At 37.4% G+C, this 23,099-nt stretch overlaps 1 protein-coding gene across 1 annotated transcript in view; it reads left to right on the top strand.

The window, feature by feature from the left end:
- The window catches only part of LIN28B (lin-28 homolog B), a 115,252-nt gene that overhangs the window by 40,153 nt on the left and 52,000 nt on the right, over positions 1-23,099 (top strand). Inside the window, exon 3 of the mRNA XM_039255694.1 lies at positions 17,294-17,478. Within this exon, the coding sequence (XP_039111625.1) occupies positions 17,294-17,478 (185 nt within the window). The remainder of the gene's footprint in view (positions 1-17,293; positions 17,479-23,099) is intronic.

Raw genomic sequence — 23,099 nt, forward strand, 5'->3', positions numbered from 1 at the left:
ACGGTATATTACAATGACTAGATTTGCAAGTTAGCTAACTTTACTATGAGGAAAGCTTCATTCAGGTTAATCAGTAATAGAGATTTTCTGTTAATCTGTAAAATACTTTAAAGTTGGGCTTCTGGGAAACAGAATGATGTAGGTAATGAAAAAGAACACTCACTTTCAATACAGGAAACACAATCTTGTCCCAGCTTTGCCACTAACTAGTTGTTAAGACTTAGGAAATATTCCCTATGTGACTTACTTATTTTGTAACTAGAAATATATCTTATAACTAGAAATACTTTTTTTTAAGTTAAGTATGTTCTGTGCCCAATGTGGACCTTGAATTAATGACCCCGAGATCAAGAGTTGCATGTTCTACTGACTAAATGATATGGATCTGGGTGCCCCTGGAAGTACCTTTTGACCCTCTTCATTCATTTTATCCATCCCTACCTCTGCCCTTGGGAACTGTTAGTCTGTTCTCTGTATCTGTGAGCTTAGGGTTTTGCTTGTTTTTAAGATTCCACAGATAAGTGAGATCACCATATTTGTCTTTTATTATCTAACTTATCTTACTTACCATAATTCCCTCAGGGTCCATCCATGTTGTTGCATATGGCAGGCTTTCATTCTTTTTTATGGCTCAGCAATACTCTGTGACATATATATAAATATCTATATCTATATGTCACATTTTCTTTATACATTCGTTAGTGAACACTTAGTTTGTTTCTGTATCATAGCTATTGTAAATAATGCTCTAGTAAACCTGAGAGTACGTATATATTTTCAGATTAGTGTTTTCATTTTTTTCTGATAACTACTCAGAAGTAGAATTTCTGGATCATATGGAAGATGTATTTAAAAATTTTTGAGGAACCTCTGTACTTTTCTCCATAGTGGTTGTACCTATTTACATTCTCCCTAACAGTGCATGTGCATTCCCTTTTTTCCACATTCTCGCCAACACTTGTTATCTCTTATCTTTTTGATACAGCCATTCTGACACGTGTGAGGTAATACCTCATTGTTGTGTTGATTTGCATTTCTCTGATGATTAGTGATGTTGAGCGTCTTTTCATGTATCTGTTAGCCATCTGTATGTCTTCTTGGAAAAATGTCTATTCAGATTCTCGGTCCATTTTTTAATCAGATTGTTTTTTGCAGTTGAGCTGTATGAATTCTTTGTATACTTTGAATACAAAGTATCAGACATATGATTTGCAGATACTTTCTCCCATTCAGTGGTTGTCATTTCATTTTGTTGAAATGGCTTTTTGTTTGTTGTTTATTTGTGGGTTTTTTGGCTGTGCAGAAGCTTTTTAGTTTGATGTAATCTCATTTGTTAATTTTTACTTTGGTGACCTTAAGACTTTGGGTATTTAATTATCCAGAGTTAATTTGGGATTTAATTTCTTCATCTCTAAATTGCACGTTTAAATAAAATATTTTTAAAAATCTCTTGGAATAGTAACTATGAGTACTTTGTTTTCTCAGATACAACTTTTATAAAAGATGTATGGTTTTGAATGGAAGAGATAATACAAAAAGAAAGAAGATATGATATCACTAAATTGCTACCCAGGAATATGAGAAGGATTCTGTTCGTCTTAAGTTGTAATAGCCTATCATAAAATATTGCATTCATCATGTTCATTCCTTCTGCATAAAAACCATGATTAGCTTTGGAAGCATGCAAACCTGAATTTAGATAACATTTCTCTGGTCACTAGTTGGGTGGCATCGAGTGAGTTACATAACCTGTCTGCCTCAGTTTCCTATTGGATGGATGAAATGATGTGTTATCATGATCTCTTAAGACCTTGCAGCCAATTCAGAAGGATAGACACGTTATTACAGTCATGGGTGTGAAAGTTTATTATAGATGTATGCCACATATTATAAAAATAGAAAAGGACATTATTTAACTGAGACCCAGCCATGGTAGAGAAGGTAGGGAGGAGAGTAGCAGAAGGGTGCTCCAGGGAGAGTGAGTAGTATGCACAGAGACCCCCTGGTATGTGAGGTCTACAGCTAAAGCAGAGAGAAAGAGTAGAAGAGTTTGGTAAGAATTAAGCCCGGGAATATATGGACAGAGGCTAGCAAATAAAGGATTCAGAGTTTAAACTTCATGGTGAGCACTGTGGGATCACACTGAAACTTTTAAGCCTGTATTTGTGAGAAGGGTAATATAAACATATGGGGAGAGAAGAAACAAATCTGTGCTTTCGAGTGTTCACTCCAGTGGGAAAGTGGAGAATGGATTACAAGCAAAGAGACCATAGGAAGCTATTTTTTCCAGTTTTAGTGAGAAATGATGAAGAATTATATCAGGAAAATGGAAGGAAGTGAGCAGATTCTATATGTGTTAAGGAAGTAATGTCAATATTAATAAATTGGTGACTGGTTGATGTGGGGTTGAGGAAGATGGAGGTTTCTTTCTTAAGTATCAGAATGGATAATGGTGACTTTTCATTGGGTAAGGAATACTTTAAGAAAAACTGACTAGTGAGATAATATACTGCATTTAAGAGGCCACACCCCTAAGCCAAATTGCCTGCTTTAAAATCCTGGCTTTCCCATTTACTAGCTTTGTGACCATGGATGTGTTACTTAGTCTCTTGTGTTTTAATTTCTTTTATTAGCTTCGTTAAAAAATTGCTATTGAGGTATAGCTGACATGCATTGTTATATTTCAAGTGTACAACATAGTGATTCAACAATTCTTTTTAAAAAATATTTATTTATTTATTTTGAGAGAGAGAGAAAATAAGAGTGGGGGAGGGGCAGAGAGAGAGGGAGGGAGAGAGAATCCAAGCAGGCTGCCCACTCCATGCAGAGCCCAATGCAGCACTCGATCCCACGACCCTGGGATCAATGACCTGAGCTGAAATCAAAAGTCCAACGCTTAACCAAATGAGCCACCCAGGTGCCCCCTATTTTGACAATTCTATACATTACTTTGTGCTCACCACAGCAAATATAGTCACCATATAACATTATTAAAATATTATTGACTGTATTCTCTGTGCTGCACTTTTCACCTCCGTGGCTTATTTATTGAATAACTAAAAGTTGGGATCTTTTATCCCCTTTACCTACTTCATTAGCTTCATTTACACCTGAGTTAATAGGTGTGAAATGCTTAGACTAACTTCTGGCATGTAAGCACTGTATGTTTTAGCTATTATTAATAGAAGATATGAGTTCACTTTTAGACATAATGGAGGAGAATCATATGAAAATATATAGTATGTAGGTAGATATATGAGACTAGAGCCCAGTAGAGAAGTCTGAGCTGGAGATACCGTAAGGAAAGTTATATAAGTAGTAGTTGAAACTAAGAGAATATAGGAAATATCCCAGGAAAACAGATACAGTAAAAACACCAAAAATGGGACTTTAGGGAACATTAATAATTTAAAAAATCAAGGAAGACGAGCTTATGGATATAACTGAGGGAGAGTGAGTAGAGTTATAAAGAAGAATATTAGGCCTTAGGGTCCCAGATGCCAAGAGCAGTGTGGGAGTGTTTAATGTCAAATGTTATAAAGCTGACAAATGTGATAAGATTGAAGAAGTCACTGGATTTGCACCAAAGAAAGTCAGAGAGTGACCTTAGAACATTTCTTTAGAGTTTGGTACAGAGGTCACTCTACCAAGGACTGAGGAATAAATGGATCAGGAGGCAATAGAAACGGTAAGTTTAGATCTCTCTCTGTCTTTCTCTATCTAAATCTTTTTTTTTTTTTAACATTTATTTATTTTTGAGAGACAGAGTGAGACAGAGCATGAGTGGAGGAGAGGCAGAGAGAGGAGGCACAGAATCTGAAGCAGCCTCTAGGCTCTGAGCAAATGTTCAGCACAGAGCCTGATGCGGGGCTCAAACCCATGAACAGTGAGATCATGACCTAAGCCGAAGTCAGAGGCTTAACCGACTAAGCCACCCAGGTGCTCCTGAATCTGTTTTTTAAGTTTAGTTTTATCAAAGTAATAGTTAAAAAAATCAAATAGTTCCTTAAGGGTTAGAAGGAAAAAAGGAAAAGCAAACCTGTTCCCCTTTCCTTCCTATTTCTGCTTTCTTTTTTATTTGAAAACCAAAATAAAATTGGCTAACTTTTTTCTTCTAATATTTACTGCTGCATTTCATAAACCACTAGGTATTTGCCCAAAGAACACAAAAATACTAATTCAAAGCGATACATGTACCCCGATGTTTATAGTAGCATTATCTACAACAGCCAAACTATGGAAAAGCCCAGTGTCCATCACCTAATGAATGTGTAAAGAAGATATGGAATATTACTGAGCCATAAAAAAGAATGAAATCATGCCATTTACAACAACATGGATGGAAGCAAGAGTATTATGATTAGTGAAATATATCAGAGAAAGACAGATACTATATGATTTCACACATGTAGAATTTAAGAAACAGAACAAAGGGGCAAAGGGAAAAAAGAGAGGCAAACCAAGAAACAGATTCTTAACTGTAGAGAACAAACAGATGATTATCAGAGGGGTGGTGGATGGTGGGGGATGGGTTAAATAGGTGATAGGGATTAAAGAGTACATCTATTGTGATGAGCACAGGGTGATGTCTGGAAGTGATAAATTACTATAGTATTCCCCTGAAACCAATATAACACTGTGTGTTAACTAACTGGAATTAAAATAAAAACTTGAGGGGGCCCTGGGTGGCTCAGTTAGGTGTCCTACTCTTGATTTTGGCTCAGGTCATGATCTCACAGTTCCTGGGATCAAGCTCCAAGTAGGGCTACTTGGATTTCTCTCTCTTCCTCTCTTTCTGCCCCTCCCTCACTCATTCCCTCTCTCTCTCTCTCTCTCTCTCTCTCTCTCTCTCTCTCTCAAAATAAATTTTACAAACTTTAAAAACTAAAACAAAATAAGATAAAGATTTATATCTTTTATACAACCTCTTTCCTTTCTTGTTTTAAGTTTAAATTTTTGTTCGTTGACATACAGTGCAATATTGGTTTCAGGAGTAGAATTCAGTGAGTCAGTCACTCAAATACAACACCCAGTGCTCACAAGTGCCCTCCTTAGTACCCATCACCCATCTAGCCCATCTCCCACCCTTCTCCCTCCATCAACCCATAGTTTGTTTTCTATCATTAAGAGTCTCTCGTAGTTTGTTTCCCTCTCTCTCTTCCCTTATTCTTAAAAAGAAAGTTCACAATTTTGGGTTAAATTAATATTTAGTACTTTATTGTAGCTACATAGATGTTTACAGAGGAATTACAGTATATTGTGATTTCTTTTCCTTTTTGTAAAAACAGCTTTAACAGTTGATAATTGCTTTTTATTTCTTTATTGTTTGCTTTATTTTCTATGTACATATCAGTAACCTGTCTCCAAAATTTCAGCAGAACTGGAAAGCTCCTCAGTAACTTCAAACATCCCAGAACATCTGCCAAATTCTTTCTCGCCCCCCCCTCCGCCCCCCCCCCCCACCTTGGTGCATCTCACCCAGAGCTTACCATGGTCATGGTCTAATGTAAACTTTGTTGTTCTATGCAGGCCTGGTGGAAGAGCTGTTGTATCCATGCTTTCCTTTAGAATTTCGAGGAGAAGCCAAAGTGGTTTCATGGATGCAGCATAATTTTTTTTAAATCTGTTTGAGGATGCTAATTGCAGTTTCTAATTTTGGGAATTTTCTTTGCTTCTTTACTATTTCTGGATCTCATGTGTTCGTCTTTCTTGGTTTTTCTCTCTGTTTTGATGGAAAATCTTCTTAAACTGCTTCTTAAGAAAAGGAATACTGGGGCGCCTGGGTGGCTCAGTCGGTTAAGCATCCAGCTTCGGCTCAGGTCATGATCTCAGGGTTCATGGGTTCAAGCCCCACATCGGGCTCTGGGCTGACAGCAAGCTCAGAGCCTGGAGCCTGTTTCAGATTCTGTATCTCCCTTTCTCTCTGACCCTCCCCTGCTCACGCTGTCTCTCTCAGAAATAAATAAAACATTAAAAAATTTTTTCAATAAGAAAAAGAAAAGGAGTACTAAGGAAATAAAGTTTTCAAGACTGTGAGATGGTTTGGCTAGATACAGAATTCATATAGAAATGCTTTTTCAGGGGCACCTCAGTGGCTTAGTCAGTTAGGTGTCCAACCTTGGCTCAGGTCATGATCTCTGATTGGCGGGTTTGAGCCCTATGTCAGGCTCTGTGCTGAAGACTTAGAGCCTGGAGCCTGCTTTGGAGTTTGTGTCTCCGTCTTTCTTTTTTCCCTGCCCCGCTCACACTCTGTCTCTCTCTCTCAAAATAAATAAATATTTTTTAAAAATTAAAAAAAAAGAAATACTTTTTAATCAGATTTGAAAATATTGTTTCCTGTTATCTTCCGGTGTTCACTGTTGCTGTTGAAAAGTTGGATTCTAGTTTGATTCCTACTTCTTTTTATAACAGCCCCCCTTTTTTCCCCTTTCTCCTTAGAAGCTTTTAGGTCCCCTCCTCCACCCCTCCAAACCTTCAGTTCTGAGGTTTTACAGTGATGTGCAACAGTTTTTAAAATAATTTTTTTAAGTTTTATTTATTTCTGAGAGAGAGAGCAAGGGAGGGTCAGAGAAAGAGGGAGATACAGAATCTGAAGCAGGCTCCAGGCCTGCGCTGTCAGCACAGAGCCTGACGCTGGGCTCAAACTCATGATCCGTGAGATCATGACCTGAGCCGAAGTCGGATGCTTAACCGACTGAGCCACCCAGGCGCCCTTAAAATAATTTTTTAAATGACTTGATCTTTTCAGTGTGAAAACTTGTGTCCTTCTCTTCTTGGATAAAGCCTCTTCTTTCTTAATTCTTTCTTTCTTAAACTCCTACTGGTGGATACTGTATTTTATTTTAAGCCTTTCACTCTTATTGTTGTCATTTTTGCCTTTGTGCTCTTTTTGGAACATGCAATCAATTCTCTAACACTCCTATTGAATTTTTCTAATAATACATTATTCAATTTTTAGGAGCTCTTTCTTCTTTTGGGGAGATTCCAAAGTGGTTTCATGGATGCAGCATATTCTTTTATCCATTTGAGGATGCTAATTGCAGTTTCTAATAATTTCTCCTCCCTACATCATCTTATTTCCTCAAGGCTCTTTTTTGTTTGCTTGTTTTGGCTCTTTTCTTCAACATTGAAATGTCCTGTGATTCTTGGCTGTCCAATTTTAAGAGTGGCTGAAGTATTTTGTTATGTGACAGTTTTACTAAATGCATTGATGCCACATAGCAGAGTTTGCCATCCAGCATAATTTTCCTTCCACTTAGCAACCTGTAAGATAACGATATTTTAAGATTTGGGTGTGGCCACAACTCACTTCTAGATTCTTTTTGTCTGTACCACCCTGGACATTTAGGTTCTGTTTTGGTGAAAGCAATCTGAAATTTTCAGTAGCGTACATAGGGAAAGTTTTATCTCTCTCAGACTACATGTACAATGTGGTCTGCAGTGCCTTCTGCTCATGCTCCTCATATCAGGACTCAGACAAATGGAGGCTCCCTTATGAAACCTGCTTGTAGAATTGTTGAGGTGGGAAAGGGGAATAGGGCAGATTGTACACTATCTCTAAAAGCCTCTACAAAAAAGTGTCCATGCCATTTATACTCACATTTTCGTTAGCCAAAGCAAATCATGTGGCCATGCTTAATTTATTTTTTTAATGTTTGTTTGCTTGTTTATTTATTTATTTCTTTTGAGAGAGAGAGAATGAGTGGGGGCAGGTCAGAGAGAGAGGGAGACACAGAATTTGAAGCAGGCTCCAGGCCCTGAACTGTCAGCACAGAGCTCGACATGGGGCTCGAACTCACAAACTGCGAGATCATGACCTCAGCCAGTCAGAAGCTTAAATGACTGAGCCACCCAGGCAGGCCATGCTTTATTTAAAATGCGAATGAAATGCAAGCCTACTTGCCTTGGAGGAGAGGGCAACCAGAGTATTTGTAGCATCTGTAATGGCAACCACGATGGCATTCCACTTTTGCATGTTCTAGGATTCCTTCATGCTCTTGCTATTTTAATGAATTTTGCAATATTTGTATCTTCCAAGAATGATATGTCTAAGTGCCCTTCCAGCTTCAACATTTATGGCTGTATGACCTAAAAACTGTCACTCACTCCTCACAACTTGTTGAAAATTACTATGTTCAATAAATATGGTGAAAATAAAAACAATATTTCATAAAAGATGGAAACTGGTTTTCTCAATAGCAGTTTCTTTTTTACAAAAATGTTCAATATTTTGACAGAATTCTAAGACATTTTTGTTTCTGTGTTGAAAAATTGGCAGTATTTAAAATGTATTTGCATCCTTGAATTATAAATGTCTAGTTGAGAAGTTTTACATGACCAAATACCTCAGTTATCTTAAATGGTATTCTTGGTTGAAAATGAACACGTATGTTTTTAAATATATCTTAAAATTTCTTTTTAAGTTATTTTATGTTGTCATTCAAAAAATTCTTCAAATATGTCAGAAATCTTCTGTCAGATAAAATTTCAGTTACCTTTAGAGGTGCCTGGGTGGCTCAGTTGGTTAAGTGTCCAACTCTTGACTTTGGCTCAGGTCATGATCTCACGGTTGTGAGATGGAGCCCCATGTTTGGGTTCTACACTTAGCATGGAAGCCACTTGGAATTCTCTCTCGCTCTCTCGCTCTCTCTCTCTATCCCCTCCATTCATGATCTCTCTCTAAAATAAAATAAAATAAAATAATTCAGTTGCATTTATTTTATTTTGTGCTTTATGTTCAAACCTAGTTTTAGTTTTATTGTTGACATTAACGTTGTAAGCCTAGTAACACTGTAAAAACCAAATTGCTAAATCTAAACGTTTTCTCTATACATACCTCTTTTCCCTCATATTCAATTTAGTAGGTTAATTTAATTTAACTTTTTACAGTTTATTTATTTTGAGAGAAGGAGCAAGTGGGGGAGTGGCAGAGAGAGAGGGAGAGAGAGAATCCTAAGCAGGCTCTGTGCTGCAGAGCCTGATGCAGGGCTAGAATTTTAGAACCATGAGATAATGACCTGAGCCAAACTCGGACACTACACTGACTGAGCCACCCACATACCTCTAGTAGGTTAATTTTAAATGATATAATTTTAGGGGCACCTGAGTGGCTCAGTTGGTTAAGCGTCTGACTTCAGCTCAGGTCATGATCTCACAGTTCTAGGATTCAGGCTACTCATTGGGCTCTGTGCTGGCAGCTTGGAGCCTAGAGCCTGCTTTGGATTCTGTATCTCCCTCTCCCTCTATCTCTCTCTCTGCCCCTCTCCTCATGCTCTCTCTCTCTCTCTCAAAAATAAATAGTTTTTAAAAATTTTTAAAAATGATATAATTTTATATTCCAGACCACTAAGTTGTTCGGTTTACACTAAAAATAAATTTTTATTTTCATTTCTTTTTATTTGAAAATGACATTGCCTGTTGTCAGTAATCATATAAATGCGTTGCTCAAAATTTCATTATTTGAAATACATGAATGTTTGAAATACTTTTAAAAGATTTATTTGTTTTGGGGGGGGGAGGGAGGGAAGGAGAGGCAGAAAGAGAGGAAGAGAGAGAATCCGAAGCAGGTTCCTCCACGCTGCCAGTGCAGAGCCTGTTGTGGGGCTTGAACTCACAGAACCATGAGATCATGACCTGACCCAAAACCAAGAGTCAGATGCTTGACTGACCTCGCCACCCAGGTGCCCCTGAAACATTTTTATTTTCAAAAAGAAGAACCACAACATGAAATAGTGTCATAATATTTGCTTGCTCTTGTATGATGATTTTATACGGAAGGTTTGGGCACTGTCCACATAGTAGAAACAAGTGAAGAATTCATTATTGTTAGCATAATGGAACTTGTTTTACCCTGAGTTTAATGACTCAGCACATTGTTAAAACTGTCCTAATTTTAGTCAAGAAATGGAAAGCTCTAGGGGCGCCTGGGTGGTTCAATCAGTTAAGTGTCTGACTTAGGCTCAGGTCATCGTCTTGTGATCTGTGAGTTTGAGCCCCATGTCAGGCTCTGTGCAGACAGCTCAGTCTGGAGCCTGTTTTGGATTCTGTATCTCCCTCTCTTTCTGCCCCTCACCTGCTCATGCTCTGTGTCTGTCTCTCTCTCAAAAAAATAAACATTGAAAAAAATTTTTTTAATTAAAAAAAGAAATGGAAAATTCTAGGTTTAAAGGTAGTTATTTTCATTTCACACACATACTGATAATTCAGTGAGGAATTCTCAAAGTATTATAACAAAGCATATTATGTGTTCACTTGTTATTAAAGAACTGACAATTATATTATGTACCTGGGTCTTGCCACATTTGTATATGTCACATGTGTTGTAGTAATTGCCCTTGTTTGACTTTTTTTTGTAAGTGGCTGTGAACAAGGCTGAATTTTAATGAAAGAACAATACAGAACTGTACTATTGTACAGTAAAAATTTCTGAAATCTGCACGTGTACACACAGACATACACACACACACACGGTAACATGTTAGGATTTCTGCTGACTTATTTTGTAGTATAATAGCAGTGTTTTATGTTAGATTTTAATGTACTTTAAAATATACTTAAAAGTAGAAATTCAGGGGGCGCCTGGTTGGCTTAGTCGGTTGAGCGTCCGACTTTCGCTTAGGTCATGATCTCGCAGTTTGTGGGTTCAAGCCCCGCGTCGGGCTCTGTGCTGACTGCCAGCTCAGAGTCTGGAGTCTGTTTCAGAGTCTGTGACTCCTCTCTCTGACCCTCCCCTGCTCACGCTGTCTCTCTCTCTCTCCTAGAAATAAATAAAACATTTTAAAAAGTTTTAAAAAAAAAGTAGAAATTCAGATAAATTTCAGAATCATTGAAGCATTTCTCTGAACTCCAGAGTTCTTTAAATTTGTTTTTAAAAAACTTAGTTTAAAAATCACTCTTTTGTCAGACTTCAGATGGGGGCAAGCAGCTTTAGTTGTGGAAAGCTGACTTTTTGGTGATTTTTTTTTTCATTGGATAAAACCAAAAAGATAAACTTGGAGTGTTGATTATAGGTGCAGAGTGAGAGGTTCTTAATTTTTTGTTCATCTCTAAAAGGAAAAGTGGGCACACTGTTCTCAAAGCCATATCAGCCCCAAGCAGAAGATAGAAATTGCCTGGGAGGAAAGGATCAAGTAAAACTCTTCAGAAAATATGCTCAAAGGGAGAGCAGAAGCAGTATCAATTGTTGCTTTAGTTTCATGATCCATGCTCTCATATGTTGTTCTCTAAATCACCTGTCTGCTGCCTTTCTAATTCAGGCATCAGCCCAGCAGTCCAGAGTATCAGTCTGAAATTAATTCCACAGATTCTCTTTGTAGATGAATATAAGAACATTGTTCACTTCTCTTAATTCCATTTATGTTTATTTATTACTTCTTATTCACCTCTCTCTGTCTCTCTTTCTGCCCCTCCACCATTCACTTTCTCCTCTGTTTCCAATTATGTAAGTAATATAAAATGTCTGCTTATAAGTCACTAGCATATTTAATTTTCTGAGATTTGTTGGTAATGTCCAATATAGTGTCACGTACACATTGGTCTTTACTAGATAGATACTTTATAAATAAAGACATCAATTTCAGTTTATTACTTTCTTAAAAAATTTAAATATGCCAAGATATCTCTTACCCACAATGTCTCTGTCAGAGATGTATTCTTAAAATATTTTTAAATGAAACATTTGAAACATGCAAAGAAGTTGATAGAATTTTCACATTGAACACCATTATATTCAATATCTAGATTGTATAATAGTTTTCCTATGCCTGTTTTTTCACATGACTTTACACCTTTTTTCTCTCTGTGGATCCATTAATCCATCTTTTTGATGCATTTGAAAAGAAGTTACAGATATCGGTGCACTCCTCCCTTAAATCCTTCAGCATGCATATCATTAACTGGAGTTCAATATCTTCTTTTGAGTTCCAATTGATAGATGATGCAATGCACAAATTGTAAGTGCACCTTTCAGTAACGTTGACAATGTCTCTACTTTTGTAATCGGAACCACTCTCAAGACCTTGAATATTATCACTCCAGTATGATCATGCATGTCCCTCCTCCGTCTACATACCTACCCTCACTCAACAACTAGTCTATTATTTTTCCAACCATAGGTTAGATTGGTGTGTTCTAGAAATTCAGACAAATTGAATACACAATCTGTACTCTTTTTGTATAAAGCTGCTTTCACTCAGTATTGTTGGAAGACACTTTTCCCCAGCTCTCTCAGATGTCTTGTGAGTGAGGCAATGGCTCTCCTTTGTTCTGGGCTACCTTTTCAAGGATGTTTATATAGCATACAGCCTTGGAACACAGAGATAGTGTTCCCTTCCAGAGTAAAGGGCAAGCATGCTTACTGCCCATTATGAAAAATTCAGCTTCCCTAAGGTCAGTGTTCCTCTCTTGTAATGCAACACACTGTGTAGGTTTCATTTGACCTTCTTCCTATCACCCTGTGGGAATAAGGGCTTGTAGAACCAGCACAAAAATGCTGATTACTTGTTACTGCCATTGCTCTGAATAATAAACGTCCTTTGTCTCTGAGTTTTTAGTACTCTGCTTTCTACCAAAGTCTGGAAATTCTAGCAAGCTAATATTTTTTAGCGTGCATTTGAGGTAAAAATCAAAGGCCCTTTACAGTTCTTGACAAGTACTGTGATGTATATACTAGTAATTAATTCCTTTTTGTTACTCAGTGGTATTCTACTTTATGAATATAGCACCATTTATCCATTTTATTACTGAAGGTTAACTATACTGAATTTAGTTTTTAGCTACAATGGATAAACCTGTTATAAATGTTTATGGTCAAGTATTTGAGTGGATGTGTGTTTTCATTTCTCTTGGCTAAATAACTAGGAGTGAAATACTGGGTCATAGGACAAGTATATATTTTAATTCTGTTAGAAATTGCAGAAATTGGACTTACTCCAAAGTATATCTTCTTTTTATATTCCTATTGGTAGTGCACGAGAGTTTTAGTTGCTCCAGAGGATACGGACTCTAAGTCAAATTTGTGATTTTTTTTCACAATTCTCTGATGCCAGCTGAGCATTCTACAATTCAACTCATTTCTGCCACTATCTTCCTAGAGTTATTATCAGATCCCACAGGCTTAGTGCAAGACTGCCCCCTGCACCCCACTTCAAACATCAGTTTTAAGCCCCACCTTGTCACCTGTGCTTCTGACCTAATGGCTGTAGATTAGAGGTTCCAACAACCTTCTCCATGAGTTTGAGTAATTTGCTAGAACTACACACAGAATACAGAGAAACATTTTGTTTACTAGATCACTGGCTTATCATAAAAGGGTATAACCCAGGAACAGCCAGATGGAAGAGATGTGTAAGACAAGGTATGTGGGAAGGGCACAGAACTCCCATGCCCTTCTAGGCATGTGATTCTGCCAGCGTCTCCACATGTTCACCAACTTGGAAGCCCTCCAAACCTTACCCTTTTGTTTTTTATGGAGGTTTCATTACAAAACCTACATTGACCATTGGGAATTAATCTCAATCTCTAGGAGCACCTGGATGGCTCAGTTGGTTAAATGTCTGGACTCCGCCTCACTTCATGATCTCACAGTTCATGAGTTCAAGGCCCATGTCGGGCTCTGTGCTGACAGCTTAGGGCCTGGAACCCGCTTCAGATTCTGTGTCTCCCTGTCTCTCTCAGAGCTGGGGTTGGGGTGGGGGTTGGGATCCATTATCAACATCCTCTGGTAGAGTGGTATATTTGTTACAATTGATGAATGTGCATTAATACATCATAATTACCCCCAGAGTACTTCGTTTATATTATAGTTCACTCTTGGTGTTCTATGGATTTGGCTAAATGCATAATGACCTCTATCCATTGTTATGGTATTACATGGACTATTTTCACTGCCCTGAAATTCCTATGTGCTCTACCTGTTTATCCCTCCTCACCCTCTACTCTACCCAATCCTTGGAAACCACTGATCTCTTTACTGTCTCTGTAGTTTTACCTTTTATACAAGGTCATACAGGGAATCATATAATAGATAGTATAACTAGAGGTAATATTATGAATGGTCTCAACCTACAGTCTAGGAGGGGTATTGAAGAATTTTGAGACAGGAGACTGACTAATAGGCAAAGATTTATTATGAGAGAATATATAGATATGGAAGATGCTATGGAGTAAGGAGGAGACTTCATGCTTAAAAAACAATGAAGAAATGATTACAGTTACCCAGATAGGAGATAATCAATAATTTGTCAATTATTATGAATCTGAATTGCCTTATATACTAAACTGGGGAAAGAGTAATGTAAGATAGAATTTTAAAAATTATTCTTTAAGAATACCTTGAAGAATAGCCAGAATTTAGTAGTCTTTTAGAGTAGAATTTTACTGTAGATTTGGAGAAACAATTCACTTATAAATGATACCTAACAAAAATTGTAATAATAGGTGAAATACACCCATATACTAGGAACTGTGAGGAAATAAGTGATAGAATTTATATTACAGCAACAAAACATGAACATACGATAGCTCTAGTTAAAACTGCTGTCTCTTTATTCTCTTAATTGCTATAGTTGACCTGTGTATGCTTCACTTCATCTGATTTGATAGTCTGCACTTTCTTGACCGGGGAATGAAAAAAGAAATGAAAGCAAAAGAACTATTTATAATTAGTGAGGAGAAAGTTTAGGGGGGAAAAGGGAAGATTTGAAAATATTAAATAAAGCTTTAAAAACAGTAATTTTTTTATTTTAAAGAGTGTAGGCAGTTGTGATTTTTTTCCCTTAAGTTCTGCATAACATCAGATAGCAATAAAGGTGCTGCCAAATTGCAGACTTCCACATGAGGGATTTTGAAACATCAGATGACTGGTTCAAAACCGTGTTTTCATGCATCCTGTTACTTTCAGCATGAATAGTCTCCTTTTACCTTGAATTTTGAGCTGTTGTTTTTATTTGTTCCATATGATTATTTGGCTGTATGTAATTATTTAGCTTCCTTTAGAGTCATGGACTTGGGAGGAGTAAAGACTTTCTGGTCCCATATTTCCCTAAGTGTGCTTGTCAACTGCAGTCATAAAGAAAGGGTTCTGAGATCAGTTCAGTCAGGAAATTGCTGGGTTAAATAAACACAGTCAAACAAATTTTTTATTTAGGTAGTGGACAGGAGGGATATGGAATCTCAGAGACTTTCATATATGCTAATGTGATTCATTTAGGGAGAAAAAAGATAGAGCATTTATTTGACCACAAAATCCTTTTTTCACGAGTCTTTCTTGGAGCCATTGTTCCTTAGAACACACGTGGGGAAACTCAAATCCCTTAAATTTACAGATAAACATAAAAGAGATGAAATGGCTCATTCAAACCTGTGTAGCTTGTTTACTTAAAGAAATGGACTTGACCCAAGGGTTCCCATCATATTTAGTTTTGCTTCCTTTTGCCTCTAAATTCATAAAAGTCTTTGAAAACTACATGATATTTCGAATTAGACCCATAAAATACACACAAAAGCATTTGAAGACCTAAAACTAATGATTTAATTATTTTTAGTATATTTTGAACTGGCACATTGACTTTGATGAAAAGAGATTGAAAAAGCCAATTAATATTTGTAACCAAGTTTACACTTTTGCAGTCAGGAAACTTTTTCTGCCGCACAAAAATCAACCATATTTCAAATTATAAAAATCTATTTCCTTTATAAGAAACAGAAAAAAGTACAAAAATTTATGCAGAACAAGCTTTCCCACTTTCAAAAAAAGAACTGAAGAAAAGGACTGTTTATGATTTGCTCTGTTGTTCCAAACCCCCTCTCTGCATAAATAAACATGTATCTTTTAAAAACTTCTTTATGTATGGGACACCTGGGTGGTTTTGTCGGTTAAGCGTCAACTTCAGCTCAGGTCATGATCTCACGGTTTGTGGGTTCGAGCCCCATGTTGGGCTTTGTGCTGACAGCCAGCTCAGAGCCTGGAGCCTGTTTCAGATTCTGTATCTCCCTCTCTCTCTCTGACCCTCCCCTGCTCACCCTGTCTCTCAGAAATAAATTTTAAAAATGTTAAAAAATTAAAAAAAAAAACTTCTTTATGTAGATGGCACTATGATAGATGTGCTGTTTTTTGCCTTTAATATTTTTACTCAAGAATATTGCATATTTTTTCACATTAATACATGTAGATCTTTTAAAATATTCTTTGTTGGAGTGCCTGAGGTGACTCAGTCGGTTAAGCATCCAACTTCAGCTCAGTTCATGACCTCGTGGTTCGTGGGTTCGAGCCCCACGTCGGGCTCTGTGCTGACAGCTCAGAGTCTGGAGCCTGTTTTGGATTCTGTGGCTTCCTCTCTCTCTGACCCTCCTCTGCTCATGCTGTCTCTCTCTCTCAGAAATACATAAAACATTTTAAAAAATTAAAAAAAAAAATTTATTTGTTGTTTTAGTTGAAGTATAGTTGACACATAGCGTTACATTAGCTTCAGGTGCACAACACAGTGATTCAACAAGTTTATATGTTATGCTATGCTCACTACAACCGTAGCTTACCGTCTCTCACCATACAATACTATTACAATATTATTGACTATATTCCTGATGACCTTTATCCTTGTGATTGATTCTTTTGTAACTGGAAACCTGTTCCTCCCACTGCCCTTCACCCATTTCCCCCCAGCCATCAGTTTGTTCTATGTATTTATGAATCTGTTTCTGCTTTGTTTTGTTTTTTAGACTATGCATGTAAGTGAAATTATACAGTTTTGTCTTTTTTGTCTAACTTACTCCACTTAGGATAATACTCTCTAGGTCCATCCATGTTGCAAATGGCAAGACATAGAGATTTTCTTTTAATGGCTCAATAATATTATATAGCTATTCTCTAATCTGTATAATTGGTTTCCCATTGATGGACATTAGGGTAGTTGTAATTTTTTTTAACAGATAGTGCTGCAGTGAATTTTGATATAGGTCTTCGTTTTCTTTTGTTTTGAAACTTTGTGTGTGAGTATGTCTGTAGGAGAGTCCTTGAAGTGGAATTGCTGGGTCAAAGAATATGCACATTAAAATTTTTGTAAGTATTGCCAAATTGCCTTAAAAAATGGTCTTAGTTTATCTCCCATTGCCAGCATTGCAACACGGAACCTTAAAATGGTGTAACTCTTATTGAACTTAAAAAAAGACTTCATACTTTGTAATGGATAATAGTGAACATCTTGCTGTATGAATTTGAAAATCATAGAGAAAATTTATATAACATTGATAATCATGATCTCTCTTTTTCTCTATCTCTCTCCCCTGCTCTTTACAGAGCAAATTATTCATGGAAGGATTTAGAAGCCTAAAAGAAGGAGAACCAGTGGAATTCACATTTAAAAAATCTTCCAAAGGCCTTGAATCAATACGGGTAACTGGACCTGGTGGGAGCCCCTGTTTAGGAAGCGAAAGAAGACCCAAAGGGAAGACACTACAAAAAAGAAAACCAAAGGGAGATAGGTAATCATTTTACTATGTTAGTTTATGAGTTTATTGAAAAAAATTCTGAAAAATTATTTGCACTTTTTATGTTATTGGGCTTTATATATTCTAACCAAAATAAGTAAAATGCCATTATTATATAGTTGAGTAAACTTTGTCAGGAATATAGGCTACCTTGCAACTTGAACTCTCTGCACTATTTCCACCAGACTGTTCTGAGATCACAAAGGAGTCGAGGTTCCCAGCAAATAGTGTTGTCCCTCTGTACGTTGTAATACCTCACCTGTTTTTCAAATGAAAATACATTTGTTGTTTTGTGTTTTTAAGAGATAACACCTGTGTAAAGAGGTCAAGAAAAAAATCACTTGAAATCCTAACTAGAGGTAGGAATAATAATACATATGTAGTCTTTTTGAAACTTGCATTTTTTCTTTTTCTTTTTTTTAAAAATTTTAATGTGTTTTGTTTTGTTTTTTTTTTAAATTTCTGAGAGAGGGAGACAGCATGAGCAGGGGAGGGTCAGAGAGAGAGGGAGACACAGAATCTGAAAGAGGCTCCAGGCTCTGAGCTAGCTGTCAGCAAAGAGCCTGACACAGGGCTCAAACGCACAAACCATGAGATCATGACCTGAGCCGAAGTCAGACACTTAACCGACTGAGCCACCCAGGTGCCCCAGAAACTTGCATTTTTCTAATCAGTTAAAAGTATATCATGGAGCATTTCATATCAGTCATAAACACCTGTATAAATTCCCACTGTGTGAATGTACCAGAATTTATTTCTTTTTAATGTTTGTTTATTTTTGAGAGAGAGAGAGACAGAATGTGAGTGGGGGAGGGGCAGAAAGAGAAGGAGACACAGAATCCGAAGCAGGCTCCAGGCTCTGAGCTGTCAGCACAGAGCCTGATGCAGGGCTCCAACCCACAAACTGTGAGATCATAACCTGAGCCAAAGTCAGACTCTTAATCGACTGAGTCACCCAGTCACCCCAGAATTTATTTTTTGAATGTACCGGGATTTATATGCATCCAGCTTCAGGTTAGGTTATGATCTCACAGCTTGTGAGTTTGAACCCCACATCATGCTCTGTGCTAACTGCTCAGAGCCTAGAGTCTGTTTCCGATTCTCTGTCCCTTTCTCTCTCTGCCTTTCTCCTGCCTGAACTCTGTCTTTGTCTCTCAAAAGTAAACAAACATTCAAAAAAAAAAATGAAAAGAAATTAATGTACCAGAATTTGAACAAGGCTAAATTGATTTATAAAATTTAAGCTGTTTTGAATTGTTTGACGTCACCAATAGCACCACAGTGGGAATCCTTATATGTACGTTTTTGAAAAATTGTCTGATTATATCCTTAGGATAAATACCTACTAGTAAAAAATCTGGATCAAAAATAATGCATTTAAAAACTTTTGATATTTAGGGGTGCCTGGGTGCCTTAGTTAGTTGAATGTCTCTTGATTTTAGCTCAGGTCATGATCTCATGGTTTGTGAGAAAGAGTCCCAAGTTGGACTCTGCTGACAGCAGGGAACCTGTTTGGGATTCTCTCTTTCCCTCTCTTGCAAACGTGCTCTCTCTCTCTCTCTCTTTTTCTTTCTCTCTCTTTTTCTCTCCTTCCCCCACTCATGTGGGCTCTCTCTCAAAATAAATAAATAAATATTAAAAAAAATTTTTTTTAATGTTTTATTTATTTCTAGGAGAGAGAGAGACAGCGTGAGCAGGGGAGGGTCAGAGAGAGAGGGAGTCACAGACTCTGAAACAGGCTCCAGGCTCTGAGCTGGCAGTCAGCACAGAGCCCGACGCGGGGCTCAAACCCACGAACCTCGAGATCATGACCTAAGCGAAAGTCGGACGCTTAACCAACTAAGCCACCCAGGCGCCGCAATAAATAAATATTTTTTAAAAATTTTAGGTCTGTTTCCAGATTGCTCTCCAGAAATGATTAGGGCCAACATACAACCCCTTCAAAAATGAGACTGCTCAGGGTGTCTGGGTGGCTCAGTCAGTTATGTATCTGACTCTTGATTTCAGATCATGGTTTGTGGGATGGAGCCCTGTGTCAGGCTCTGGACTGACAGTGTAGAGCCTGCTTGGGATTCTTTCTCTCCCCCTTTCTCTGCCCCTTCCCCATGCTCATGCTCGCGCTGTCTCTCTCTCTCTCTCTCTCCCAAAATAAACAAACACTAAAAAATGAGACTACTCATTGGGTGCTGTCATTTTATTTTAAGATTTTTTTTATGTTTTTAAGTAATCTCTACACACAATTTGGGGCTTAAACTCCCAACCCTGAGATAAAGAGTCACATACTCTACCAACTGAGCCAGCCAGGTGCCTCTGAATGATGTCATTTAAAAAATCTTTTCCAATTGTTTAGCTTAAGAGATACAGCTCATTTTTTTCTTTGCATCCATTGATTAGATTAGAGGTTAAATATATTTTTATTTTTTCATGTTTTCTTCTATGAATTATATGTTTCTTGTCCTTTGCTCATGTTTCTATTAAGGTATTCATTTGCTCTTATTGATTCACAAGTTCTCTTTTTAGGAAAGAACTCAGTTTTCTTCTTTCCTACTATGAAAAACCCAGTTCTTCCCTAACTGTGTTTTTCTCTTGTGTGTCTCCTTTACTTTTTACACAGCACTCCATTTCTGACACCAAGCATGTGGAGATTTTACCCCCACACCAAGCAATTCTCCACAACACCAGCTGGGTATCCTACAACTTAACTCAATTCTGAGACACCTACCAAGAGATAGAGTCAGATCCCACAGGTTAAGGGCTAAGTCTCACAAGACAGTATCCCTCCACACACTTCAGATGTCATTTGCAAGAAGTGGATCCCGAGGTTACCCATAACTTCTGTTTGATTGGCTATAAATCAGAGGTTCCCACGACTCCCTCCTTAGGTTTGATTAATTTGCCAGAGTGGCTCACAGAACTGAGGGAAACACTTACATTTACCAGTTTATTAAAGGATATGATAAAGGATACAGATAAACAGCCAGATGAAGAGATGCATAGGGTGAGGTCCGAGAGGTCCCATGTTCAGGGGCTTCTGTCCAGCTGGAGTTGGGGTGCATCATCCTCCCGTTGTGAACGTGTTAGTCCATCTGGAAGCTCTTTGAACTCTTCACTACTGAGATTTTATGGAGACCTCCTCACATAGGCATGATTAATCTTTAACTTCATTTTCAGCCTTTCTCCCTTCTTAAGAGAATGGAGAGCAGGGCTGAAAACACCAAGCTTCTAATCATGGTTTGGTCTTTCTGGTGACCAGCTCTCATCCAGAAGCCACCCAGAGTTGCGTCATTAGAATAAAATACACCCCTGTCGCCCAAGGAAATTATAAGAGTTTCAAGAGCCCTATGTCAGGAATAGGGGTCAAAGACCCCTATTAAAATAAGAGATGATCCTGTGTTAGAACAAGAGATGATTCTAGTGGTCTTCTCACTTAAGAAATGATAAAAGTTTTAGGAGCTCCCTCTTAGGAACAAGGGGCAGAGACCAATATGTATTTTCAATTTTCTCACAGTCTCTTTGTGTATTTAGGACGTTAACCTTTTTTTCCAAACAGATAAATATCTTTTCAGCTTGTGAAATATTATTTAGTGACTTAATAGTGAAATATGATTATAGTGACTTAAAAATGCTTTTAAAGTTTTAAATTTGTATACAGACAAGTCTGTCACTGGGTCCTTGATGCTATCCGACTTGATTGCTGTTTGTCTTTCCAAGTTACAAAATTAATAATATACTATATCTATCTATAGTTACTTTTTTCTATTTATATTTTCTTATATAACTTTCATTAATTTATTTTTTACATTTAAGTATTTCATCTCTTTGTGTATAATTTGTTTTTGAAGAGTACTGTTAGAATCTAGCTTTCCTTTTCTCTCCTAATTTCTAGCTAGTTATCTCTGTAGCACTTACTATTGTCTATCCATATTTTTAACCTGGTTTGAAAAGCTGTCAGTAACAGAATAAACTCAGTTTTCATACATTTTTAGGAGCTCATTTTGTATATATAAAAAAAGTCCATGAAAGTGTGTATAGTGGTACACTTACCTGTTAAAGTGGTTTGTTTCTACTCTTAGAGAGTATATACATACATACATACAAGTCAAGCAAAGTAAAATAAAACAAGCCCCTTTATTTTTCCAAGTCTTCTTTAAATTTATTTTTATTTTTTAAATGTTTATTTATTTTTGAGAGAGGGACAGAGACAGAACACAAGCAGAGAGCGAGGGAGACACAGAATCCAGAGCAGACACAAAACCCTGAACTGTCATTAACAGAGCCTGATGCGGGGCTCGAACCCATAAACCATGAGATCATGACCTGAGCTGAAGTTAGATGCTTAACTGACTGAGCCACCCAGGCACCCCTTTCCATGTCTTCTAGGTAAAAAGTTTAACCATAGTTCTGGAATGTTTTACACATGTGTTAGATTGGACTCTGGAAGAAAGGGAGAGTGGTGGAGGCCAAGACTAGAGAAGGAATATAGCAGGCGATTCCTTCCTGTAAGACTGTCAACCATTGTAAAGTGGTTGAAGGAAAACTTTAAGTTGAAAAGTAACATGAACTGATTTATCTCCTTAAAAGTGTCATTCTGGCAATTGGGATGACAGTGCAAAGTGGAAGGGCAAGGATGAAAGCCGTGAAATCACCAAGAAGGCAGTTCCATTTATGCAGAAAAGAGATAATGGTGGTTCAGACTGGGATGGTAGCAGTAGAGTTGGGGACAAAAATCCTGACATTGTGAACATACAGACAACAGGATTCACTATTGGATCAGAGGTGGACCGTGAGACAAAGTAAAATATTCGGGATGACTCCAAGATTTGTTTGGCCTAAGCAACCAGAAAGATGGAGGGACTGTTTATTCACCAAGAAGGAGAAGACTAAGGAAGGAAAAGGAAATAAGAAGTATGATCTCAGATATATTTAGTTGGAGGTTTACAATAGACATCCAAATGGAAATAATTACTTAAGGAGGTAGATGCATGAGTCTGGCATTCCAGGGCTAGAGATGGCAATATTCATTAAGTCAATGATATTTGCAGCCTTAAGACTGAGTGAGATCACCATCAGAGTGAGCCCTGGGGCACTCCAGCATTTAGGGATCAGGAAGTATAGAAGGAATGGCAAAGGGTACTAAGAAGGAGGGAAATAGGAAAATCAAGAGAGGGTTTTGTCTCAGAAGTCAAGGAAAGAAGTATTTCAGAAAATCCAGTATGTGAAATGGTGCTAACATGAAATGATTTAAGATGACCACCCAGACATTTTCTTTTTGTGGTTAATCAACAATTTGTGGTGAGATACTTTGAGACTATATAAATATCCCATTCTTTTATCAAACGTTCCATTTTTCATTAGTTTATTATCTCAATATGGAGCATGAATTTCTGTTTTTTTAAATAAATGATGTATTTTAATGCTCAGATTTCCCAGATTCTATCACTAGGAGCCCCTTCCTTCTGGTTTCTGTGTTCTTTTGACAACATCCTATCATTTATTTATTTATTTTGAGAGAGAGAGAAATCATGAGTTCAGGAGGGACAGAGAGAGAGGGAGAGAGAGAGAGAATCCCAAGCAAGCTACACACTGTGAGTGCAAAGCCTGATACAAGGCTTGTA

Source organism: Hyaena hyaena, unplaced genomic scaffold, assembly GCF_003009895.1.
Source record: "Hyaena hyaena isolate Hyena2069 unplaced genomic scaffold, ASM300989v1 scaffold_538, whole genome shotgun sequence".
NCBI classification, from domain to species: domain Eukaryota; kingdom Metazoa; phylum Chordata; class Mammalia; order Carnivora; family Hyaenidae; genus Hyaena; species Hyaena hyaena.